Source organism: Corylus avellana, chromosome ca10 (assembly GCF_901000735.1).
Source record: "Corylus avellana chromosome ca10, CavTom2PMs-1.0".
Lineage (NCBI taxonomy): Eukaryota > Viridiplantae > Streptophyta > Magnoliopsida > Fagales > Betulaceae > Corylus > Corylus avellana.
Genome location: NC_081550.1, coordinates 18,188,765 through 18,210,731, shown reverse-complemented (window position 1 = coordinate 18,210,731; position 21,967 = coordinate 18,188,765). Strand labels below are relative to the sequence as shown.

The window sequence follows — 21,967 nt, the reverse complement described above, 5'->3', positions numbered from 1 at the left end:
CTATTTAAAATTGGGGGTCGTACATACGAACAACAAAATTATTCTAATTCAATCTATTCAACTGACCGTTGTCTTCCAATCAAATGCTTTAAGGATGAATGCCAATTTAATAGACTATATTCATGAAATTTCTTTAAACTTATTTTAGAAGAAAACTTTGTCTCATACAATAATTTATTTTAGTAGTAGATAATTTAACAAAATTATTCTAATTCAATCTATTCAACTGACCGTTGTCTTCCAATCAAATGCTTTAAGGATGAATGCCAATTTAATAGACTATATTCATGAAATTTCTTTAAACTTATTTTAGAAGAAAACTTTGTCTCATACAATAATTTATTTTAGTAGTAGATAATTTAAATGATCCTTAATTATAGCCTAGCCTTTGAGAATTTTTTGGAACTATATTGAGAAAAGGGCTAATTAACATATACATTAGATGTAACCCCTCTAAAAGTAAGTCATCATTTTTTTTCTATTTTTTTTTTTCAAGTCAATTGAACAATTATGAAATTTTATTATCCTCTATTTTTGTTAATCTTTTAGATCAATAAAATATTTTCTGATTTCAAGTCAAAACTAGCGGCTCAGATGAAAAGTGTATGTAAGAGATATGTACATGACTTTTATAAGAGTAACGCTAGAAATTCAAATTCAAGTCCAAGCCGAAACAGCCGCTGTCTAGAAGATGGCTGTAGGGACGTTGACTTAACATCACCGTAATTTTTAATCTGAGATTTCAATTCCCACTCCACTTTTTCCATTACCCGAATTCTTCTCCTTTGAAATCTTCGCCTGATTGTAGAGAATCAATTGGAAGTTTTGTCTTTTTTCTTTGTTTCATAGTATTTGTTCTTACATCTTCATAGTATTGGTTTTGTTGAGTCTTACCATCTTCCCCATAAGCTAATCTGGGACCTGTTGTTTTTCCCAGATCTTTTTTCATTTCAGACATGTCTATTTTAAGCAGAAACAGTAGCACCAACATGGGCACACCCTCTTTCCATGAGCTGAAAAAGCAGGCTTCTTTCTTCTTCAAAGAGAAAATCAAGACTGCTAGATTAGCTCTCACAGATGCCACCCCTGCACAATTGTAAGTTTATCGTTTATACAACTTTAATTTGTTATGTGGTTTTTGTTTTGGTTTCTGATATGGGTTTCTTTCTGATGATCCTTTCAATATCTGTAGAGTGACAGAAGAATCTACAAGTGGAAATACATGGGCGCCCGACATGCCTACTCTGGGTTCCATTTCAAAGGCTGCTTTTGAGCTAGATGATTACACGAGAATTGTGGAAATTCTGCACAAAAGGTTCAGGGTGTTAGCTTTGTTTTTGTTTTTGGCTTTCTTTTGCCTTATTTGTCTCCAATTTGATATGCAAGAGTGATACAAACTTTCGGTACAAATCATCCTTAAAAACCAGCTTATAAGGGAAGGAGAGGGTACCTAAGAGTTTATATACATATGATTAAGATTGTACTGTAAGCCATGTCGTAATATATTGTCACGCTCTGCATTTGATACCAATCGATACAAATCTTGGGTAAAACTTACTCGGAGGGTGCATAAAAACTTATACATACACGGTTAGGATCGTAAAATATAGTAATTATAGTTTTTTATGATTCTGCATCAGATTCCTGAAGTTTGAAAGAAAGAACTGGAGGATCTCCTACAATTCCCTGATTGTTCTTGAGCATTTGCTGACTCATGGACCAGAGAGTGTTGCAGAAGAGTTTCAAACTGACAAAGATGTCATCTATGAAATGGAAAGCTTTCAGTACATAGACGAGAAAGGGTCTGCAATTCTAACTTCATTTTTCTTGTGGTTTTATGTATTGTTGTAACAAGATCTAAATATAGTATTATGCAGATTTAATTGGGGCCTTGCTGTTAGAAAGAAATCAGAAAGAATTTTGAAGCTGCTTGAGAAAGGCCCTCTTCTAAAAGAAGAGAGAGGCCGAGCTCGGAAGCTGACAAGGGGGATTCAAGGCTTTGGGAGCTTTGGCCAGCGCTCATCTTCATCAGCACAAGGCATGTTAAAAGAATCATCATCTTTAGCAACCATTGGAAGGTCTAATTCTCAGTTCAATAGTCAAGAAAATCAGGAAAACCAGTTGCCCGACTCAAACAAAGAAGTTCAAAAATCACAGGATGTAATGCTTGAGGCTTGCAATAAGGTGGAGAATGAGAAATCTTGTGGCAGTTTATGCAGTAGCCAGGTGATTGAGAAAGGTGAAACTCAGACGAGTTTCAAAGAAAATATGGCTCCCAAGAGGGAAGAGTTGCACAGATGGAACTTCACAGAGGACTCTAACCCACTTCTGGATGGTAAGAAAGATGAACCCAAGAATGAAATGTCCATGGAAGATCATCCCTTCAGTGATGCTGAGAATCATACCACTGCCTCACTGCTTTTGTAAAATTCGACTGAAACAGAATATGTTGTTATCGATAAAATCAGTCAACTAGCTGAGATTTGGTTGTTCAAGTCATCATGTGTGTGGGTATAATAGTTGTTGTGCTTGGTAAGCATGAAGAGAGTGTTTCTTGAAACTCTTATCAAGATTGTTCTGATTACAGAAATTGCATTTGTGATTCGGACGAAAGCCTAGTTTGATGATTTCTTTATATTAACACGCCCTCATCAGGGACAGAATCAGGAATTGCTCATCTGAAAGGGCCAAAGTATGACAAATCCAGTGTTTCTTGAAACCCGTCTCTAAATTGTTTTGATCAGAAAAACTGCATTTGTGATTCGAACAAAGGCCTAGTTTGTGTTTCATATGGATCTTATGATGATTTCTCCATATAAAGCCTAGCTTTTAAGGAAAATTTTGAAAACTTAATTCATCCCTGATCTCATTATTGTTTATTTTAGGGGAAAATCCATATAACCCCCTCAAACTACCATTCAATTGTGACAATGTCCTCCAAAAACTACCAAAAATTGTCAATGTTTCCCCAATGACGAAATTACCCTTAGTAAATTTTTTTTTTTTTTAAAAAAAACTAAAACTTCTAGAAAAAACCTAAAACTAACAAAAAAAATAAAAAAAAAATCCAAACGTTGACCAATTTTATTATTATTTTTTTAAAATCAATTTTATAAGAATTTTTTTTTTTAATTTCGATTTTTTTTTTTTTTATAAAAATTGAAAATTTTTCGTTATTTATTTATTTATTTTTATTTTTGTTTTATAATTTTATTTAAATAAAAATTTACGTTTAAAAAAAATAAAATTTTCGTTTAGTAAAATGAAATTTTTTCTTTTTTAAAACTAAATAAAAAATAATAATTTTTTTTTTTAAATAAAAATTTCCGTTTTAAAAAAAATAAAATAATAATTTTTGTTTTAAAAAAATTATTTTTTTTTTAAAAATATTATTTTTAAATTAAAATTTTTCCTTTTTTAAAGAAAATCATTTTTTTTTTTAATTTATAGGGGTATTTTTGTCTTATTGAGAAATCTATAGGGGCATTTTTATTTTATTGCTAGTCTTGAGGGTGGCATTGACAATGTTTTGGTAGTTTGGAAGGGACATTATCACAATTAAAAGTTTGAGAAGACATTGTCAATTGAATGATAGTTTGAGGGGGGGTATGTAGACTTTACCCTTTATTTTATCATTTTAGATATACCTTTATCATAGATTTTCAACATATTTTGTCACACTGACTGATTATTCTTATTATCACACTTATTTTATATTGACTGACGTGACATGTTTTAAATGATTTTTCATCTTAACAACTTAATAAAAACAAAAATATTTAAAACAAGCCACGTCAACTGGTCAATAATTAGCATGATAGGAAGAGTAGCATTATTTATAAGTCACTGCAACATGCTGCTTCATGAATTTATGTTTTCAGTTAAAAAGATCAACGAATCGGACCTCATCTCCGTACACAATGCTGGCTGGGTCGTCTGTCTCCACAGTTTCGATTGCTTTCATAACACATAAAATGGAATCTCGCTCATGGATTACTGTGAAGCATTGACACTCACCGACCAACCCCCTCTTACTGCATTATCTACAATGGTAAAGTAGCGGTGCACAACAACGCACCACTACAAATATAATAAAAGATATTACACAGATGCTATATATACATATACATACATATATATTAAAGGGACAATGAAGATTTGCAGAGCCAATCCTGTATGGCAAGCCGCAGAGTATTGTTAGGAGTAAGATGCAAGTGACTCAACTGCAAATTGGTCATGGGAGAAGTTTCACGCCCATTTTCCAGCCATCCACGCATGGCTTCCCCTTCGTAAGTGAACCCATCTGCTGCTACCTGAGGGTCGTGCATTATTTCCTGAAACCAACCCATCACACGAGTAAGCCACAAATCAGGTAACATGATGAAAGAATAAAATGTACCAGCATAAACTAGCTGAGCTAAGTACAGCTCAGCTTGTTACAACCTTTGTTTAAGCCCATTTGAGCTTAAGCAAAAACCAAAACTCTAGTAGTTTTCTTGGAGGCTCAGAGCTAGATTTGTCAAAGTTACTCCGGGTTACTCCAGTTGATACATAATCGCAAGGTGATTCGATTATGACACATAATTGTAAGGTGATTGGATACCTAATTGTAAGCTGAAGTTCCAGCTTGATCTCAACTTATTTAGGCTGGTAAGCTTGAGTTTTCAAAAGTTACTTCTTGGTTCATCAGCTCACTTAAACAACTTGGTCCATCAGTAATTACTATTTGGCGCTATTCAGGTTAAGCATGAGAAGCATCACTCACCTGAAGGATAGGGCACAAGAAATAAGGTGGCACTGGTCGCTCTTCTGAGACATGCAACTGCTCCAGTTCCCTAACCAGAGAAGGTGTTATATCTGGTCTATCCCTATCGCTCGATTGACAGCATTGCAGCCCCAGCTCTGTCAACCGCATTGCAACAAATGTAGGCCATTCTCCAGCTGATGAATCCAAAAGTGATGCCAATTTCTCGCATGAAACTGCCTTACGCACCTCAGCTGCTAACCCAACCGGTTGCCTTCCTGTGAGTAGCTGCAGAATGATCAGCCCAAAGGAGTAAACGTCGGACTTGGACGTAAGCACTCCATTTCTCTGAAACTCTGGATCTGTATACGTAAAAGCACCCTTTGGCTCTGTGCTCCGGCGGAAACTAGGGCAATGAAGGCTCTCCTCTGTTACCAGCCTGCAAATCCCAAAGTCGCATATCTTGCAGCTTAGATCAGTACTTAGAACTATGTTTTCAGGTTTCAGATCACCATGGACAATCTGTTCAGGTTTAGAAGAGTGTAAGAAGCAAAGGGCACTAGAGATTTCAGCAATGATACGTGTTCGGGTCTTCCACGTCAATGGAGAAATGTTGCTTTTCCGAAAAATGTGGTCTTGGAGGCTCCCATTGGGCAAGTATTCATATATGAGGGACCAGGCTTCGGCACATACACCAAGCAAAGTCACCAGATGAGGATGCTGTAGCTTGCCAAGAACTTGAACCTGCATGCAGAAAAGAAAGTATGCTTCAGAAACAATGAAAGGTAGCGTCTAGCCAAAGCCAGAAAAAATAGATCTTCTGATTGCTAAATTTTGTATAGTTTTCTTTCTTCAGAGGGAAATTAAATGTCAGAACTCAGAAATATCAGATGGCTAAAATGCTATAATGCTCTTGGGAGTCTATCCATCAGATACTGGGCCAAAGTGTGATCCGTTAGCCTGTAAGTACTGTAACACTGTTGCTTGCCTCACACGATTGTACGAGGTCACAATTCACCCAACATGAACATCCGGGATAAACAAGAATTGGGGATTGGATGCAGGCGACAGTCCCACCAGTGGCCAAGCTTTTCAATCAAGTCCTCTCTCTTTGTGGGGGTCTAAACCCCTATGAGTGAGCAGAAAAAGGAGGAGGAAAGAGGACCCTGGCGAAACTGAATCTTCTTAGGCTAAAGCCAAGGGAAATATACGATCCACGCATTCAAAATGTGACATAGACACACATTATAATTGGCTATTCTAGTGGAAAAAAAAAAGAAAAAAGAAAAAAAAAAAAAACCACAACTTGAAATGTAAATTATTGGGTTTGATAAGTCACTTCCAAAACCTCATGAATATCCTAATTGTAAACAAAGTACAATGCTGGAAGAGTATACACTTAATGTAGCTCATTTAATTGTGATTATAAAGACTAAGAAGGGAAGGTGCTATAACTAGCCTGCAGGTAAAGTGTCGATGGGGTTGTACTTAGAGACTTCTGATTGAAACCTGCCTTTGCCGTGTAGGTATTTTTCTCTCTATATATAATTTTTTTCCGGGTGGGGGCTTTTTATCAAATAACAAGGACTAGGAAGTATGGTTTCTCCCGAGTCTACAGGAGTCTCAGCAACAAAATTAGTAGAGAGAGACAGAGAAAAGAGAGAAGGGTGGTTAACCTCTTGGTGAAACTCTGATGGTCCTTTCATGTTATATGGATCGAGCGTCCTTATGACAACAGTTCTACCCAACATTTCCCCCTTGTAAATACAACCATATCCTCCCTGCCCAATCTTGAAGCTCTCAGAAAAATTGCATGTAGCAGTTTGCAGGTCTGACAATGAAAATTCTGCTAACTCAGGCAACCCTCCAACAAAACCAATGAACCCATAGCAGTTTGCAGCTCCAGCTTGTCCATGTCTCCACCGTTCAAGCCAGCGTAGGGCTTCCAATTTCTGTTGTCGCATCCTCTGCTTTTCCTGCTGTAGAGTTGTGATGGATGCTTGAATTAAATTTAGTTCCCCGATGGCTTCGTCACACCTACGGTCTGCTTCCTTTGTACGACTGTCTAAAAGAGCAACACTTCTCATGGCCCTCTGTAGCTCTCCAGTTACTTCTTCTCTTTCTTCCAAGAGCTTTTCTTGATCCTGTATTGTAGTTCTTAGTGCATCCTCAGCCTCCTTCCTGAGCTTAACTTCATGTGCATGGGCAGATTCAAAGACTTTGACCTAAGGGGAAAATAAAAAATTTCGAGATTGAGAGTAACTCAAAAGATTCAGATGTCCATCACACTACAATTTGTGATGTATATTTTCAATATCATAATGTACATTGCTAAACCCACAAATAAGGGATAAAATCCTAGCATATTCTTGTTGTAGAAAGTTCGTAGCACAATTTTATTCGTCTCACTTGCCAGAATCCACATTTTAAGTTTGAAACCCACCTATCCCAGAGAAGGGAGAGGACTAGATCCCTTTGTGTAGTCCATAGCCCAATGAACCTCCAATGGGCCAAAAAAGAAAAAAGAAAAAAGATTTAAGCATTCAAAAGATGTGCATATATGAACTTTCATTCTTTTCATATCCTTTTCAAGTAAGGCTTCAAACAATATAAGAAAGGAACTTAATAATTTATAAGAAAAAACTAGCATGGCAGTTTTCAATTCACTAAACTCAAAAGGAGCATAAATATTTGTCTTAATAATAGGAAAATGAATATATTCAGAAGCTTACATCATTACGCGCCACAAATTTATTCTCAGAATTTTAAGATGCATAAACTAAGTTGACCCAAAATCTATTCGCGCTTCTAGGAACCATAATATTATAAAGTGCAAGTACCTGAAATGAAGAATCGACATCAAGTTCATGCTTACCTTGCTGATAATTTTAATAGCTTCTGACTCCACTTTTTTGCGCTTTATTATCTCTGCAAACACCTCATTTGTTGCTGCCTCAGCTTGTATTCTGGTTTCTGTCAGCTGACCACACAAGCTCTCTTCCTCAACATTTGGATCGGAAATTGAAGACACCATTCTTTTGGCAGAATTATTTTCTGAACTGGTGGTAGTTGTTGGACAAAATGAACTCTGGAGATCGCGAGACGAATGGGATAAAGTGGGCAATGAAGCCACATCAACATGAACCATTTCACCCTGAAACCAGTTGCTGCTTCCAGCAAAGGGTATACTTCTAGCAGAGTTGGATTGAAGAAATTCTGGATGGATTGCATTATTCTTACTATATTGAAATGACATAGATCTCAAGGATTCTGCAGTTTTAATCTCAGGTTGTGGAGGCAAAGAATTAGGGCCTTCAGAAGCTTCTCTTGTCCATACATGTTTCCCTTTGTAGACAAACCACATTTCACAGAACAAGGGAACATTTTTGGCAGCATAATTTGCCTTGCGGGAGGTCTTTTTCACCTTCACGCAGCTGTACAAAACCATTAGTATGGATGGCTGATCAGAACATATTCATATAGATAGTCATCACAAAAAGTGTTAAAAGAAGCAGCCCCAACCAGCCAACCAAGGGATACTGAAACAAGAAGGACAAAGTAATGGGAACAGGGTATAGATATTCCGGTGTGAGTGCAAATGTTGAGAAAACAGAAGTTCACCAATACACTTCGCTAAAATTGCAATTCCTAAGGTGTCTAATATGTTTGTTATACATAGGGTTTTAAGTGAATCAAATTGTTCATAAACAACTCGAGCTCAGCTCATATAAACTTGACTCAAATTTGGTTTGTTTAATAAATGAACCGAACTTGAACAAAAATTTATGCTTGATCATTGAACAAGTTCAGTTTGAATAAGCTCAACTTGACTTGTATTAGGCATGTGAGTTGCTAGTTTTATGAACTTGACTCGGCTCATATAAATGTGCTTATTGATTTACCCCTAACTCCTCCACAGCACCCCACCTCATCTCCGCCTCAACCGGCCACAAGTAAGGCGCACCTTGATGGACCATTGTGGTAACACAAACTCGCCATTACCCAGCCTCTCATCTCTCTCGTATTCTATTTCTCTTGGTCACCAGACAAACACAAACCCACAAGAAGATTAAGATCTTTGGGTGGCAAGGACCACTCATAGAAGACTTGTAACATCTGGGAATAAAATAGGAATTTTATAGGGAAATTTAAAGACTTAAAGAAAACAAAATAGAAACATGTGTCACGAGTGATAATAGGCTACATATGGCTTGATCTGAGGGTATTAGGTCAATTAGAAGTCAAAATTTTGGCTCTAGGACTTAGAAAAATTCTAGAGTAGAGCGCCCCTTCAGACGAGTGAAGGCTCCCGTCTGTTGAGTCGTGTTCGTGAGGGAAAATGTTCCATCTGGACGGGGACCACATCAACAACCAGGATCAAATCAAGTGCAGATGTAACCGACGTGATGGGAAATTTAATGCAACTTAGACAGAGGTGCGCCTAGGCAAGGTAGGATCTTCATCCGAACGAGATAATATCTTGATGCGCCACAAAAGCACTGGAACAATGTGGCTCTCTGATCTGAGCTCGTCTGAATGAGCTAAATAATCTGTCCGGATGCATGCAAGCAGTACCCGAATGTTTGCCTATTTAAAGGACCAGCTCCTTGAGAAAGACTCACAACTCTCATTCCTTTGTTCGTCCAAAGGTTGAGAGACTGAGTTTTGGGAGTAAGAACACTTGAGTTCTTGTAAGAAAGAGAGACTCTAGTGGGAGGAACTTGAAGAAAGGAACTACATGAGGTATGATACCACTTCCTTTCTTTGTTCATAATTTTTTCCTAGAGGTGTGGAAAGTTAAGAGTTGTTGTTGGTGAAGTTATAATTTCGTGTAGTTAATATGTGTTTTAATGTTGTTGATGAGAAGGTTGTGAATTGTTATTGTTGGAAGTGTGTTGTTGATGAGGAAAACCAGGTTTTTCTAAGGAGTAGTTTTGCTTCGTAGAAGTTTGCATTTTTAGTGTGCATGTTTGGCTGGTTGAGAGTACCATAGGGTTTTGGGAATGTTATAATCCAGATTGAATGGAGTTTTTTGAAGTAGGAAGAGGTTTCTGCACTGATTCGTCCTAACGGTGCTAGAGTCTGTGACCATAAGTCTCGGTTGGTATCCCGTTTGGACCATGTCCAGGCAAAGTGAAGATGTAGCATTGGCTAAACATGTTAGTCAGTGTTTCCATTTTGACCAAGTTCGGACAAGTTGCTTGGATTTTTGAGAGAAAATCACTTTTCTAGGAAAAGAGGACAGTTGGAAGTCCAGTAAAGTCTTAGGACTCTAGAAAGGCCTAGAATCTAACAATTGGTCATAATACAATGCAAACGGTTGCAGACTACGGACTGAGAACGTGACAAAGAAAAGGGAATAGCAAGTTGTAAATAAAAAGTTCTGACCCATATTGAAATGTGTTTTACATTCATAGTGTTTAACATGTTTTTGGGAAAGTTAAACTTTCACACCGACAATATTAAATTTTTTTTACATGCCATGATGTACATGCATATTTTACTCATGATTACGAGCCCTGTTATTCAAGTATGTTAATCTGTACTATCATATGTTATACTATGTTTTGCAAGATCTATAATAAAAGAATTTGAAAGAAATGAATGATTTTGAATATGAAAAGACCAGTATTGTAAAATAAAAGTTTTATGAGAAACGAAATGGAAAGACCAATTTTACAAGGAATAAAGTTTTATGGAAAATGTTTTGTCGTGACCCAGTCTTAAGCGAGAGTAATATGCTCAATGACCTAGTGCTAGGGAGGAGAATACGACTAGTAAACCCAGCATTAAGTGGGAGAATACACTTAACAAACTCAGTGCTAGAAGGGGGAATATGACTAGCAAACCCAGCGTGAGGTGGGGGAATGAACTTATCAAACCTAGAGTTAGAATGGGGAATACTATTAGCAAACCTAGTGTCAAGTGGGGGAATATGCTTAACAAACCCAGTGTTGGAATTTGATAGCAAATGTCTTAACCTAAATATGTAAATTGATATCCGGATATAATTCTGGGAGATAAAATGCGAAGAGAACCAATGATTTGAAATCTGTTATAAAAGAAAAGTCTCTCTCTAAGTTAAAATGCCTTTACACTGACGTTTTCCATGAAGAGCGTTGTTATGCAAGTTTTATGAAAACCCTGCATATTTTTATTCAAAAGCTGGTTCTCAACTTTTATTTTGAGAACCAGCTTTTGAATAAACAAGAGCAAGAAATTTTGAATAAGGGCTCACGCCACCAAGTTTGGTTGGATCACTTTTACTTCCTGGGTCGTGGACTCATCATGTCCACCTCTAAAATTGTTGAATTTTACAGGATATAGTTGTTGTCGAAGAGGAGTCATACCTCCACGTAGACTACTATCCTTAAGGTCTGCAGGAGACCTTAGTTTTTGATGTTGGCAGAGTTTTGTTGAAGTCAGCCATAGTTGTGGCTGCCCTATGTGGCACTTCTATAAATATAGTGAACAACGTTTTATCTAGGGACATGTAGTGACTCTTTATATGTATACATATGAAGTAATTTCAATCTAGAGCCTTGGCATTCAACTTATGTTTATATAAGATGAGTTTATGGTCTCAAAAAAAAACAAAAGATAAGCTATTTTCTGCTGCGTTGTTGAGGTACAATAGTAGAGCCATGTAGAATATGCAAGTATTCTATCAATTGTAAATTGGTTGGGGCATTAAACAGACTCCCCCTGAAGAGAAGTGTGGGTGGATGAAAAATATGGGTGCCTTAAAAAAGAAAACATCCATTGAGACAAAACGCTTCTGCGAAAGGAGATGATAACATTTATTATCCTTTTGAGTAGGGGAATGATCCACAAAGATACATTTGGGAGCACGAGGATCTAATTTTCTCAAAGTTGGATCATGAATGTGAACAAAACATACACAACCAAACACCTTCGAAGAGATACTTTTTGTAACACTCCGGTCCTATATTGGGAAGATGAGAAAAAACTCCAATAGAGTGAATGGTTTATAAAGATAGTCATGAGTACTAAGTCCCACATTGCCTAATTACTAGGTGAAACTGAACTTTTTAATGAATTCTAGAGAAGCTTCAAATTGACTAGTCATTTTAGAGTAATAGCATAGATATGACTAGCACTTTTCTCTAAGTCGTTACAAATTGTATCAGAGCCACTTACTAACGTCAGGTCATGTGATACTGGAGCACTGCATGACGTGACCCTGACGAGGACGTCAGAAATTTAAAAGGGGAAGTTTGTAACACCCAAGTCCAGGTCCCATATTGAGAACATGAGAAAAAGCCCACAAATAATCGGTGGTTTATAAAGATAGTCATGAGTGTTAAATCTCACATTGCATAATTTCAAGCCTAGTTATTGGGTGAAACTGGGCTTTATAATGAATTATAGGGAAGCTTCAAATTGACTAGTCATTTAGAAGTAATAGCCCAGATGTGGCTAGCGCTTTTCCCTAGGTCGTTACACCTTTGGAAGTAGATAAAGGTGGGGATAGCACCTCAAGAGATGTTTCAAAAAATCTAAGACACACAAGGGCATCCTATTGATGAGAAATGCTACAGTAAGGCATCACCCCAATAAGATTTAGGGGCATGCATATCAATCATTACAGACCGAGTTACCTCAAGAAGATGTCATTTTTTCACTCAACAACTCTATTCTACTAGGGTGTATCAAAACAAGTGGTTTGATGGAGAATACCATGTTCACGAAATAAGGTACCGAGACTACTACATAGATACTCGCCCAATTATTAAAATGGACAATTTTGATAGGGGCATTAAATTGGGTTAGATGTTTGAATTCCAGATGTCACAAAATGACCTATACTGTTTCAGCTAACAAAATTCAAACATTTCGAACCCTAATTTAATCTACAACCTGAATCCTAACTTTCCTATTCTAAATCCTACCATAGGCACATGTAGATAAATTTCCCTAATCTATTCTACGTCACACATTCAAAAAAGGCGAAAGGAATTTATAAAAATAAAAATAAAAACTTTCATAACCCAGAAAAATCACTTCTTAGAAGATTAGCATATGGGATAGTTCGATTCCTATAGAGGAAAATGAAGTGACAGATGCACTACTTACTTTTCAGGCATTGCGCCCATAACAAGCTTCCTAATACCATGTCTGTTCACCAAATCTACAATTCCTTTCTGAACTTGGTCTGCTTCTATTGTAAGAATGCTTGCTTTCACCTGTAAAGTAAATGCTTATAAGGAGATGAGTCCTGTAAATTGACTCAAAAGGGAAAACATATAATATTCTTGGTCTATAAAATTTTAATTTTACATCGGTTTCAGTTATTAAACATTTCTCATACATAGAAATGCAGAAAAGAGCCTTTCCGTATTTCCGAAAACATCACATTTCCAGGACATTCTTAACCAGAACACAATATTTCCAACTTAATGCTTCACTTCATCATCTTGATTTTCCCTCACAAATGATATCTGAAACTGACCACCCAAATATGGGAGAAGAGAACTAATGCAGGAAAACACTCATGTTGAACAGAGTCATCAACCATTTGGAGAATATTGGGCAAGAAGTGACCAAATTAAACTAGGAGAGTTGAAAGAGTGTAGCATATGGAGCCTTGTCCCTTTTTTTCTTTTTTTTCTTTTTTCTTTTTTGTGAGTCTTTTCTATTAATTTATAGATTATTATTCTTTTCTACCAAAAGGAAAAAACACAATTTGATCCCCCAAGCAAGACGAAAATTGATCATAACACAAACCAAAGTTAGAACACATTTCTCCTCAATACATCAACTTTTTGACACCAACAATTGTTTCTTCATTACACTCCAAGGAAACATAAATTATTCATCAAGCAGATTTTGCTCATAAAGAAGAAAGCTAGAAACTTGTATGAGTGAACTCATATGGTAGTACTGTAAAGAAATGAGGTGGGAAATTCGTTGATGAAACGGTTACAATATAGATCATCCTGATAATAATAAACGGCCGCATGGAAACTGCATAAAATCAGTAATTAAAATAGCAAAAAGCATAGAGAGATAAAAAATCACGTTTTCTGTGCAGCAAACGCTCACGTAACATTCTAAAAGCTTCATTTTCTGCGCCCACTCCTCCCTTCTATGCGCAGCCACTACTTCACCATTTGCTTTACTTGCTGGCAGTTTTCCTACTGCACAGCACGAAGTGTGTGAAAAACATTTCAGCTCAGTCATGATGCCATGAAAATGAAGCAAAGTAAAAGAAATTGATACGTTTAATCCCAAATCTTCATCACAATTTTTAGGAAACATAATACCTCAGTAAGTATGCTAAAAAAATCTCGGGAAAGAAAAAGAAAGTGATATGCTAAATCTCACATCTTCGTCATTTACAGTATCATTGTTTTTTCAATTCCCACTTAAACGGAGCAAAAACCCACATATAAACTCAACTGAAATTCGATCCACAACAAAGTGTGCACTAATTAAAACCCCACAGATATATCAGAATTTGAAAGAACAAATCTAAATTCAAGAAAAGCTCACGAACCTTAAATTCTTGTGGGTGCATAATGTTTTTAAAACATAAAAAAAAACTCATAAACCAATACCCAAGTGCAAGGATTTCAGTCGAAACATGTAATCCCAGAAAAAATAAATAAATAAAAACTCACAGACCCATCAACGAAAAATAATCTGAGAGACTTACAGAGAGTGGGAATCGCCTGGGAAGGCTGATGAACGTGAAGAATACAAATTTCTCTGCTCCGAAACCGCTTGAAAGTCCACTGAAGCAGAGCCACAGCTCGCTCCACGTTCTTTCCGACCGCAACGTGTATTTTATCATTTCCAGCTTCTTCCACAATCTGGGGCAGCCCAGACCGTGAGCTCACCGCCCGGTGAATACCCAAGGACGAGAAGCCGTAGAAGCCGTCGACGATTAAGTCGTGGTGAGGAGGGTGCGTGGGCTGCAAGAGCTCCATTCTTGCCGGAGATTCCAGCGAGAGAGTTTGAGAGATAAAGAGAGAGCGAGTCGTCAAAGCGGTAAACCGAAACCGAGAGTGGGATTCTACAGAATATCTGCTTCGATTATTCCATATCCCTTTTCTCTCTTATTGTCAAGTTGGATTAAACTATTGCCAAAAAAAAAAAAAAAAAAAGAAGCTTTTTATAACGTTAAAGAGAGAGAGTTGTCAAGCCACCATGTTCGCAAACTCCTTTCTTTCCTCTTTTTAAGGTTAGAGAGAGAGGCGGCCTTAGACTTTCTGCGACTTGATAACGTAAGAGAGAGAGAGAGAGAGAGAGAGAGAGAAGAACTTGTTTGGAGTTTGGTTTTGTTTTGGGGAGAAAAGTGAGATCTTATGGGGCATTGTTTATCAGGGATGCTTGTGCAAAGCAAATACACCCACAAAAAACAAACAAAAATAAAAAGTAAATGCTATAAGAAAATTGTTCTTGGAGACGACTCATAGCCCATAGGAAGATTAATGTTATAAAAATCCAATGATAAGGATATTCTCCACTTCAACTTGATAAAACTTAATACAACCGAATATTACATTGATTCAGAAATCGAACTTTCAATTGGGTTAATCTAAATAAAAAGGGTCTTGATTTATAAACTCCATTGATGTAAACAACCATCCATAAATTATATAAATTACAGAAGATTACAGAAAGCTGAATCCAAGAAATACATTGTTTTTTTTTAAGTTATTGTAAGAGTAAGAGGAGTCTAATATAAAATAAATTAAAGTGAAACCATTGGAAGATGATGGATGTAGAAATCATTTAATAAAGAGAAATCATACAGAGCCAACTTGCCCTTGAAATGGGAGACATGTGGGAGAAAATCAAGACAAAAATTACAACTTATAAAGGCTTAACATGTTGTTACAAAGAAATAATTATGTTATATGCATCATGATAAGGTGGTTGTGGTATAAAGAAGGGCCAATTAGAGGTCTATGTTGTGAGTCTTGTGACCAGCTCCAATGCACAAATGAACTAAAGAATTAAAGCTATGCCATTTCCTTTTCTTTAGAGGAATGGCTGGTATATGAAGTACCAAAAGGGTTGTCGTAAACACTCTGGAGAAGTTTGATGGGATGGCCAACGACCCACTAATGATGGCTCATTTTCTTGTAATGCTGTTGCCGGGGCGTTTACGCATCAGCATGGCACTACTATGTCAATAAGAAGAAAAAAAAAATGCACACCGTCTCCTCGTCAACACCATCCCTATCTATCACACGAGCAGGGGTGGACCTACATCACACCTTGGGGGGTCCATGGCTACCTCAAGGATTTCTAAAAGCCTTGCAAATTTATATATTACGTCATGCACACGAGCATGATTGTAATTACGATATCTCGTTCATCGAAGTGGCGGTCCTAAGTAATCGGAAAGTTTGGTAGGGTAACTAAAGTCTAAAACCACTCATATAAAAGAGGTTGGACAAATTTTTTTTCTTTCTTATTCTTTTTTTTTTTTTTTTTGGCCCTTGGGGTGGCCGATCCACTCCCAAGGGCCAAGCCACCCCCAACTGGTCTTTGTGGGTGGTTCGGCTACCCCCAAGGCTCAACTGGAGTAGCCGACCACCTCCTATGGGGTGGCCAACCACGGCCAACCACCCCTTTTTATTTTTTAATTTATTTATTAATTTTTTATCATTTTAATTTTAATTTTAAAATTAATAAATTTTAAACAATAAAAAATTAAAATAAGCTATGCTACCTATGATTAAAATGGCTAAAAGATGAATTTTTTAGTGCAACCAAGCATTTTTCTATATTATTGTGTTTCCTTCTATTTATGAATTATACATTAACATCTTTTAAATGACATGTAAAATTACCATACACTCAATTTACAGATTATGATAGAAAAATTGAAAACTAGAATAAAAATTAAACTCAATTTTCTTTGAATATTTTGCTTGCTGTGAGGAAGAATGTAATTTAGAGATTATGATAGAAAAAATGAAATAAAAAATAAATAATAATAACAATATCTCTGTTCATTTTCAGCTTTCTTTGTTTATAACAATTAAATATTTCTTTATCAAAAAAAAAAAAAAACAATTAAATATTTCAATTATCATCTGGTGTGTTCAATTATTTAAATCGTTTAATTTGCTTGGGTTTTCTGAGGATTGGATTGGGACAGGTCTTATGCATTTTATTGTTTAATAATGAGTCTTCTTTTTCGTCTTTGTTCGCTGAATAAACAATTCATTTTGTTGATTTTTAATGAAAATTACTCAATTATCTTGAGAAAATAGTGACACATAGATTGCATTGGGACCCATAGGCTAACAATTTATATGAAACGTATGATATTAGTTATTAAATAATTAAATTTAATTGTAGTTAATATAGTAAGTGCCATGTAATCCGACATGTTGGTTTGTAAGTAAAACCTACAAGAATTTTCAAATTAATTTAAAAGCAATTATAGAAAAAATTATATAATGCCAAACATTTTTTCCAAACCCGTCTACCTCAAGATATTAAAGGGGAAGAATTATTCCTCTTTAGAGTCAAACATGATAATGAGAAATGGCCATTATTTCTTCCACTAACCTTACAATTCGAATCAAAGAAGAAATAGGAGTCAATTCAAGGAGGCAATTGACGGTCATTTGCCAAACGCGGATAACGTGTTTGCTAAGGTGTCCGTCTTTTTAGTAGGTCTAACTAATGACCCAAAAAATAAAAAATAAAAACCAAAAAACTAATGACAATTAGAATCCGTTTGAAATTGCGTTTTTAAATAAATAATCTATGCAATTTTAAAAAGTGGAGATTTCAAAAACGCAATTTTTAAAATCGCACTCTCAAACAAGCTCTTAATCAATTATAATCAACTTACGCTTTGCCCAAGTGGTTCAATTAACTTACTTTGCCAACCACTCCAATTATGTAGGGTCGTGGCGAATGTTAAGTGAGCTAAATCAGTAAGGGAATCCCGAGAATTTAATGTAAGGGTAATGCTACATATATTTTCACTTTCTTATTTGTACTCCCATTCTCACCATTGAATTTAAAATACAATATTATTAGATTTTGATCTACAGGTAATATTAGGAGCTACTAAGGGCGTATAAAAATGAGAGTGTATAGCATTAATCTTTGATGTAAATCACATTTTTCCAAGAAACCAGGAGGAATAAAAGGAAATTTCAGATCGCATAGAATTTCAAACATGGCATTGAAAGTACAACTGTTCAACAGCTGATTAAAACAATAATGAAAGAATTGAAACTCTCTACCATCACCTCAACGGCTCTCTACAAGTTTTTTTTTTTTTTTTTTTTTTTTAAAAAAAAAAAGAAATTAGAAAAGAGAAACGGCAAACTCTTGAGCTGCAATTGCTTCGCTCGAATCAGGACGTTACACTTCCACTGCTCCCATATGCTGCAGATTAGAAGCATTTCCTGTGTACAATAGATGGACCAGATTCATCGTACTCTGCCTTAGCGATCCACATCTGCATTCCAAATATAAAACAATATCCTCCTCCCATAAGTAAAAATCCGCAGAATTAAGATATCAAGTCTGATTATATTAATAAAATATAATGGATATCAGAATATAAAATAGCATACCTGCTGGAAAGTACTGAGAGATGCCAAGATGGAGCCACCAATCCACACACTGTACTTTCTCTCAGGTGGAGCAACCACCTTGATTTTCATGCTGTTGGGAGCCAAAGCAGTGATTTCCTTGCTCATTCTATCAGCAATGCCTGGGAACATGGTAGATCCACCACTAAGCACAATGTTTCCATACAAATCCTTCCTAATATCAACATCACACTTCATGATAGAGTTGTATGTGGTTTCATGAATTCCTGCAGCCTCCATTCCTATCATGGATGGCTGGAAAAGGACTTCTGGGCATCGGAAACGCTCAGCACCAATGGTGATCACCTGCCCATCAGGCAATTCATAGCTCTTCTCAACGGAGGAACTAGTCTTTGCAGTTTCAAGCTCTTGCTCATAGTCAAGTGCTATATATGCCAACTTCTCCTTCATGTCCCTCACAATTTCACGCTCGGCTGTGGTGGTGAATGAGTAACCACGCTCAGTAAGGATTTTCATTAGGGCATCAGTGAGGTCACGACCTGCTAAGTCAAGACGGAGGATGGCATGTGGGAGGGCATACCCCTCATAAATGGGGACTGTGTGGCTGACACCATCTCCAGAGTCCAAAACAATACCTGCACAATTTTAAAAACACTTATTGAATGTTCATGAGGAAAAAGAAAAAGGAATCCTAGAGGTTCATTCCATACACTAGATTAGAACTCTACACTCAAATCATTTTTTTTTTTTTTTGGATTAAAATAACATAATTAAATTTTGAATCACGATTTATGTGTCTAATATCATAAATACACCTAAACCAACAGATATGAGTTATGAGGATGCCTAACTACAATGGGCTGCTTTCCGAATTAGCTTCATATACCAAATAGTCCTCTCTCTCTCTCTCTCTCTCTCTCTCTAAAACACACTTCTACTTCTTTTTTCCAATATGTAGGTACACCAGATTTTGGGTCAATTTGACATTGGCCTCTAGCCAACTATCTAAACTCTTCTAAATGTCGACACAATATGCATAGGTAACGTCATCAATTAATTCAGGTCATTCTATAGAGTGGCCCCTGATTGCAACTGACTTAAATCAGCAAGATGGTAAATCACTCCAAATTCTTACCAGTTGTACGACCACTGGCATAGAGGGAGAGAACAGCTTGGATGGCAACATACATAGCAGGAGTATTGAAGGTCTCAAACATAATTTGAGTCATTTTCTCACGGTTAGCCTTTGGGTTGAGAGGTGCTTCAGTGAGCAAAACTGGGTGTTCTTCTGGGGCAACACGAAGTTCATTGTAGAAGGTGTGGTGCCAAATCTTCTCCATGTCATCCCAGTTGCTCACAATACCATGCTCAATTGGGTATTTCAGAGTTAATATACCACGCTTAGACTGAGCCTCATCCCCAACATATGCATCTTTCTGGCCCATGCCAACCATCACACCAGTGTGACGTGGGCGACCAACAATGCTAGGAAACACAGCTCTTGGAGCATCATCTCCAGCAAATCCAGCCTAAAAGTTGATAATAAAATAGAAGAACATTTATTAGTGTTCCAATAATATAATGGACACTTATGAAAGAAAGAAGTCATGAAAGACTTGGCACATTAATTTAACAAGCAAATTTTGGGGACAAAAGCATCACGACATCGTACCTTGACCATTCCTGTTCCATTGTCACAGACAAGTGGCTGGATATCATCAGCTTCTGCCATCTTCTATCACCAGCTGGCAAAAATTAACAATTGGAATTTAGAATAATAGGATACAAGAAATAAACAAGAAGTGAAGGAAAAAAGCTAGAGAGAACACAATTTAATTAGCCATAACTTATGCAAAGTAACTGAATCCACATTCAACATCATATCCTAATACATTGATGCTAATGATTTCACCTAGATGGTGGATCATTTGCATTGAACCCGTATCACATTAATTTCTTTTTCCATTATCAAGCAGCAAAAGAAGGCTACAAAAGTAGGGGTACCCTTCCCAACCTAAAACCATCCCCTTCCCATAGGCAGGATAAACACGATGACCCCCTTATGAAGGAGGAGAGCTTGGCCACAACAGGCAGCAGCGAATCGATATTCAACTATTAAAAACATAGAAATTCACCATTCATATGAAATGTTCATGTAATAGAACCCTATATAATTCATCCCTACACATTTGTAGAACACAATTGCAACCAAAAATGTATTTAATATATAGATTGCCATTTTAGGAACCGAGGAAGGTAGAGAATTGTATGCTCAGATTGGCATGTGAAACATTACAAATGAACATGAAATGCTACATTTGCCTGGACCTATCACCTAGAGAATTCTGAGTACAATATAAAAGGAGTAGCACATTGTTTACTGTTATTATACTATTACATCTTCCAATTCAATCAGATACCGGAAAGAATATTATCTATCAGAATTTAATTAGTTTGATGTAATAAAGGCAAAAATATTGGAAATAATATCGAACAATTTTTTTTCAAAAGTTGCATGGGTTCAATTGTTCAAAATTTAATTCAAAAACGAGAGAGATATTCCACCTTTTCCTTAAGAAGAATTAATGAAGAATGTTAAAAATAAAATGATTATAAGCTCGCTTTACGACTGTGCTAATCGGAAATGAATGTTCCATACACATCCCTACTACACATTTTAACATTCCAATAAGCATTCCACCATAAATACACTAATGATAGAACAAATTAAGATCTATATCTGATAAAAGCAGCAGAATCAAATGCATTGGTATTCACGTTATGCAACCGAAATAAATAAAAATATAAATTCTACCAAATCCACTAAGAAATATCATATTAACAAAAAATCAAAGCTATAAACAAACAAGTTTTCCCAAAATTCATCACAGGATAAAAATGTAACCAATCCACAATGAAAAATGCGAATAATGTCCATGGATCGATCAATCTCGTAATGCCAATCACGATCGAATCATCACAAAAATGCACATCAAAGTGACAGCGATCATACAATCCAGATTCAGAATTCGAAATGAAGATTCCAAACTGTGATTTATGCAGATCACACACTTCAATATGATTCACTGACGAAGCGAAAAAGTGATACTCCGTTTGGTTGCCGAGAAACCGCGGAAAAAGGATATGAAGAAGTTCAGAACCAGCATTATCTTTTCCTTTCCGACGTTTTCTCGGCAACCAATCGGAATGCAAGAGAAAAAATGGGATCAAGTGCGGAAGAGAATTCACCTGAAGAAAAGACCTGCGATCTCAGCTGCCCGCCCTAGGGTTCAAAATAAAATGAGAACGACCAAATGAAACTCTAATCCAAATGAAATTTCCTGTAAATGAACTCTCACGAGCTATTTGTATTCGATTCTGGCCGTCCGATACTGTACACGAGATTGAGGGTTTGGACGACGCGTGTCATGGTGACTCTGATCCCCGTGGATCCAGGCTGTTTGAAACGCCTTTTGTCAATATGTCTGGGAAAGTACTAAATTAACCTTGTGCAATTCCCGGTTATCTCTTTGAAGAAACAGACTCAGGAAAGGCCAGAATGCAGGCCCAATTTTCAATGGATCGTGTGCTTCAATTCAAAAACAGGAGGGCCTAAATTTGGACCTCGATTATTCAATTTGTGCGAGTGTGTTTTTTTTTAATA

At 36.5% G+C, this 21,967-nt stretch overlaps 3 protein-coding genes across 4 annotated transcripts; 1 reads left to right on the top strand and 2 right to left on the bottom strand.

Annotated features, from left to right (window-relative positions):
* Positions 1–680: 680 nt before the first annotated feature.
* On the top strand, positions 681–2,564 carry LOC132164264 (uncharacterized). The gene is made up of 4 exons (XM_059574740.1): positions 681–1,096; positions 1,193–1,315; positions 1,641–1,802; positions 1,878–2,564. The coding sequence occupies exons 1-4, from the start codon at positions 957–959 to the stop codon at positions 2,425–2,427; spliced, it is 975 nt and encodes a 324-aa protein (XP_059430723.1). The 5' UTR covers positions 681–956; the 3' UTR covers positions 2,428–2,564.
* A 1,212-nt stretch (positions 2,565–3,776) lies between these two features.
* Positions 3,777–15,042, bottom strand: LOC132163632 (U-box domain-containing protein 33-like). 2 transcript variants are annotated; one of them, XM_059573997.1, is made up of 7 exons: positions 14,424–15,042; positions 13,787–13,905; positions 12,842–12,951; positions 7,620–8,178; positions 6,421–6,969; positions 4,766–5,488; positions 3,777–4,334 (listed from the first exon to the last, which is right to left on the bottom strand). In XM_059573997.1, the coding sequence occupies exons 1-7, from the start codon at positions 14,695–14,697 to the stop codon at positions 4,140–4,142; spliced, it is 2,529 nt and encodes an 842-aa protein (XP_059429980.1). In that variant the 5' UTR covers positions 14,698–15,042; the 3' UTR covers positions 3,777–4,139. The 2 variants fall into 2 exon arrangements, with proteins under 2 accessions (XP_059429980.1, XP_059429981.1); XM_059573998.1 differs by lacking the exon at positions 13,787–13,905 and having other exon boundaries at positions 14,424–14,660.
* Positions 15,043–17,886: 2,844 nt separating this feature from the next.
* On the bottom strand, positions 17,887–21,647 carry LOC132163366 (actin-1-like). Its single transcript, XM_059573629.1, has 5 exons — positions 21,553–21,647; positions 19,976–20,048; positions 19,439–19,832; positions 18,325–18,938; positions 17,887–18,206 (listed from the first exon to the last, which is right to left on the bottom strand). The coding sequence occupies exons 2-5, from the start codon at positions 20,033–20,035 to the stop codon at positions 18,141–18,143; spliced, it is 1,134 nt and encodes a 377-aa protein (XP_059429612.1). The 5' UTR covers positions 20,036–20,048; positions 21,553–21,647; the 3' UTR covers positions 17,887–18,140.
* Between the last annotated feature and the right edge of the window lie 320 nt (positions 21,648–21,967).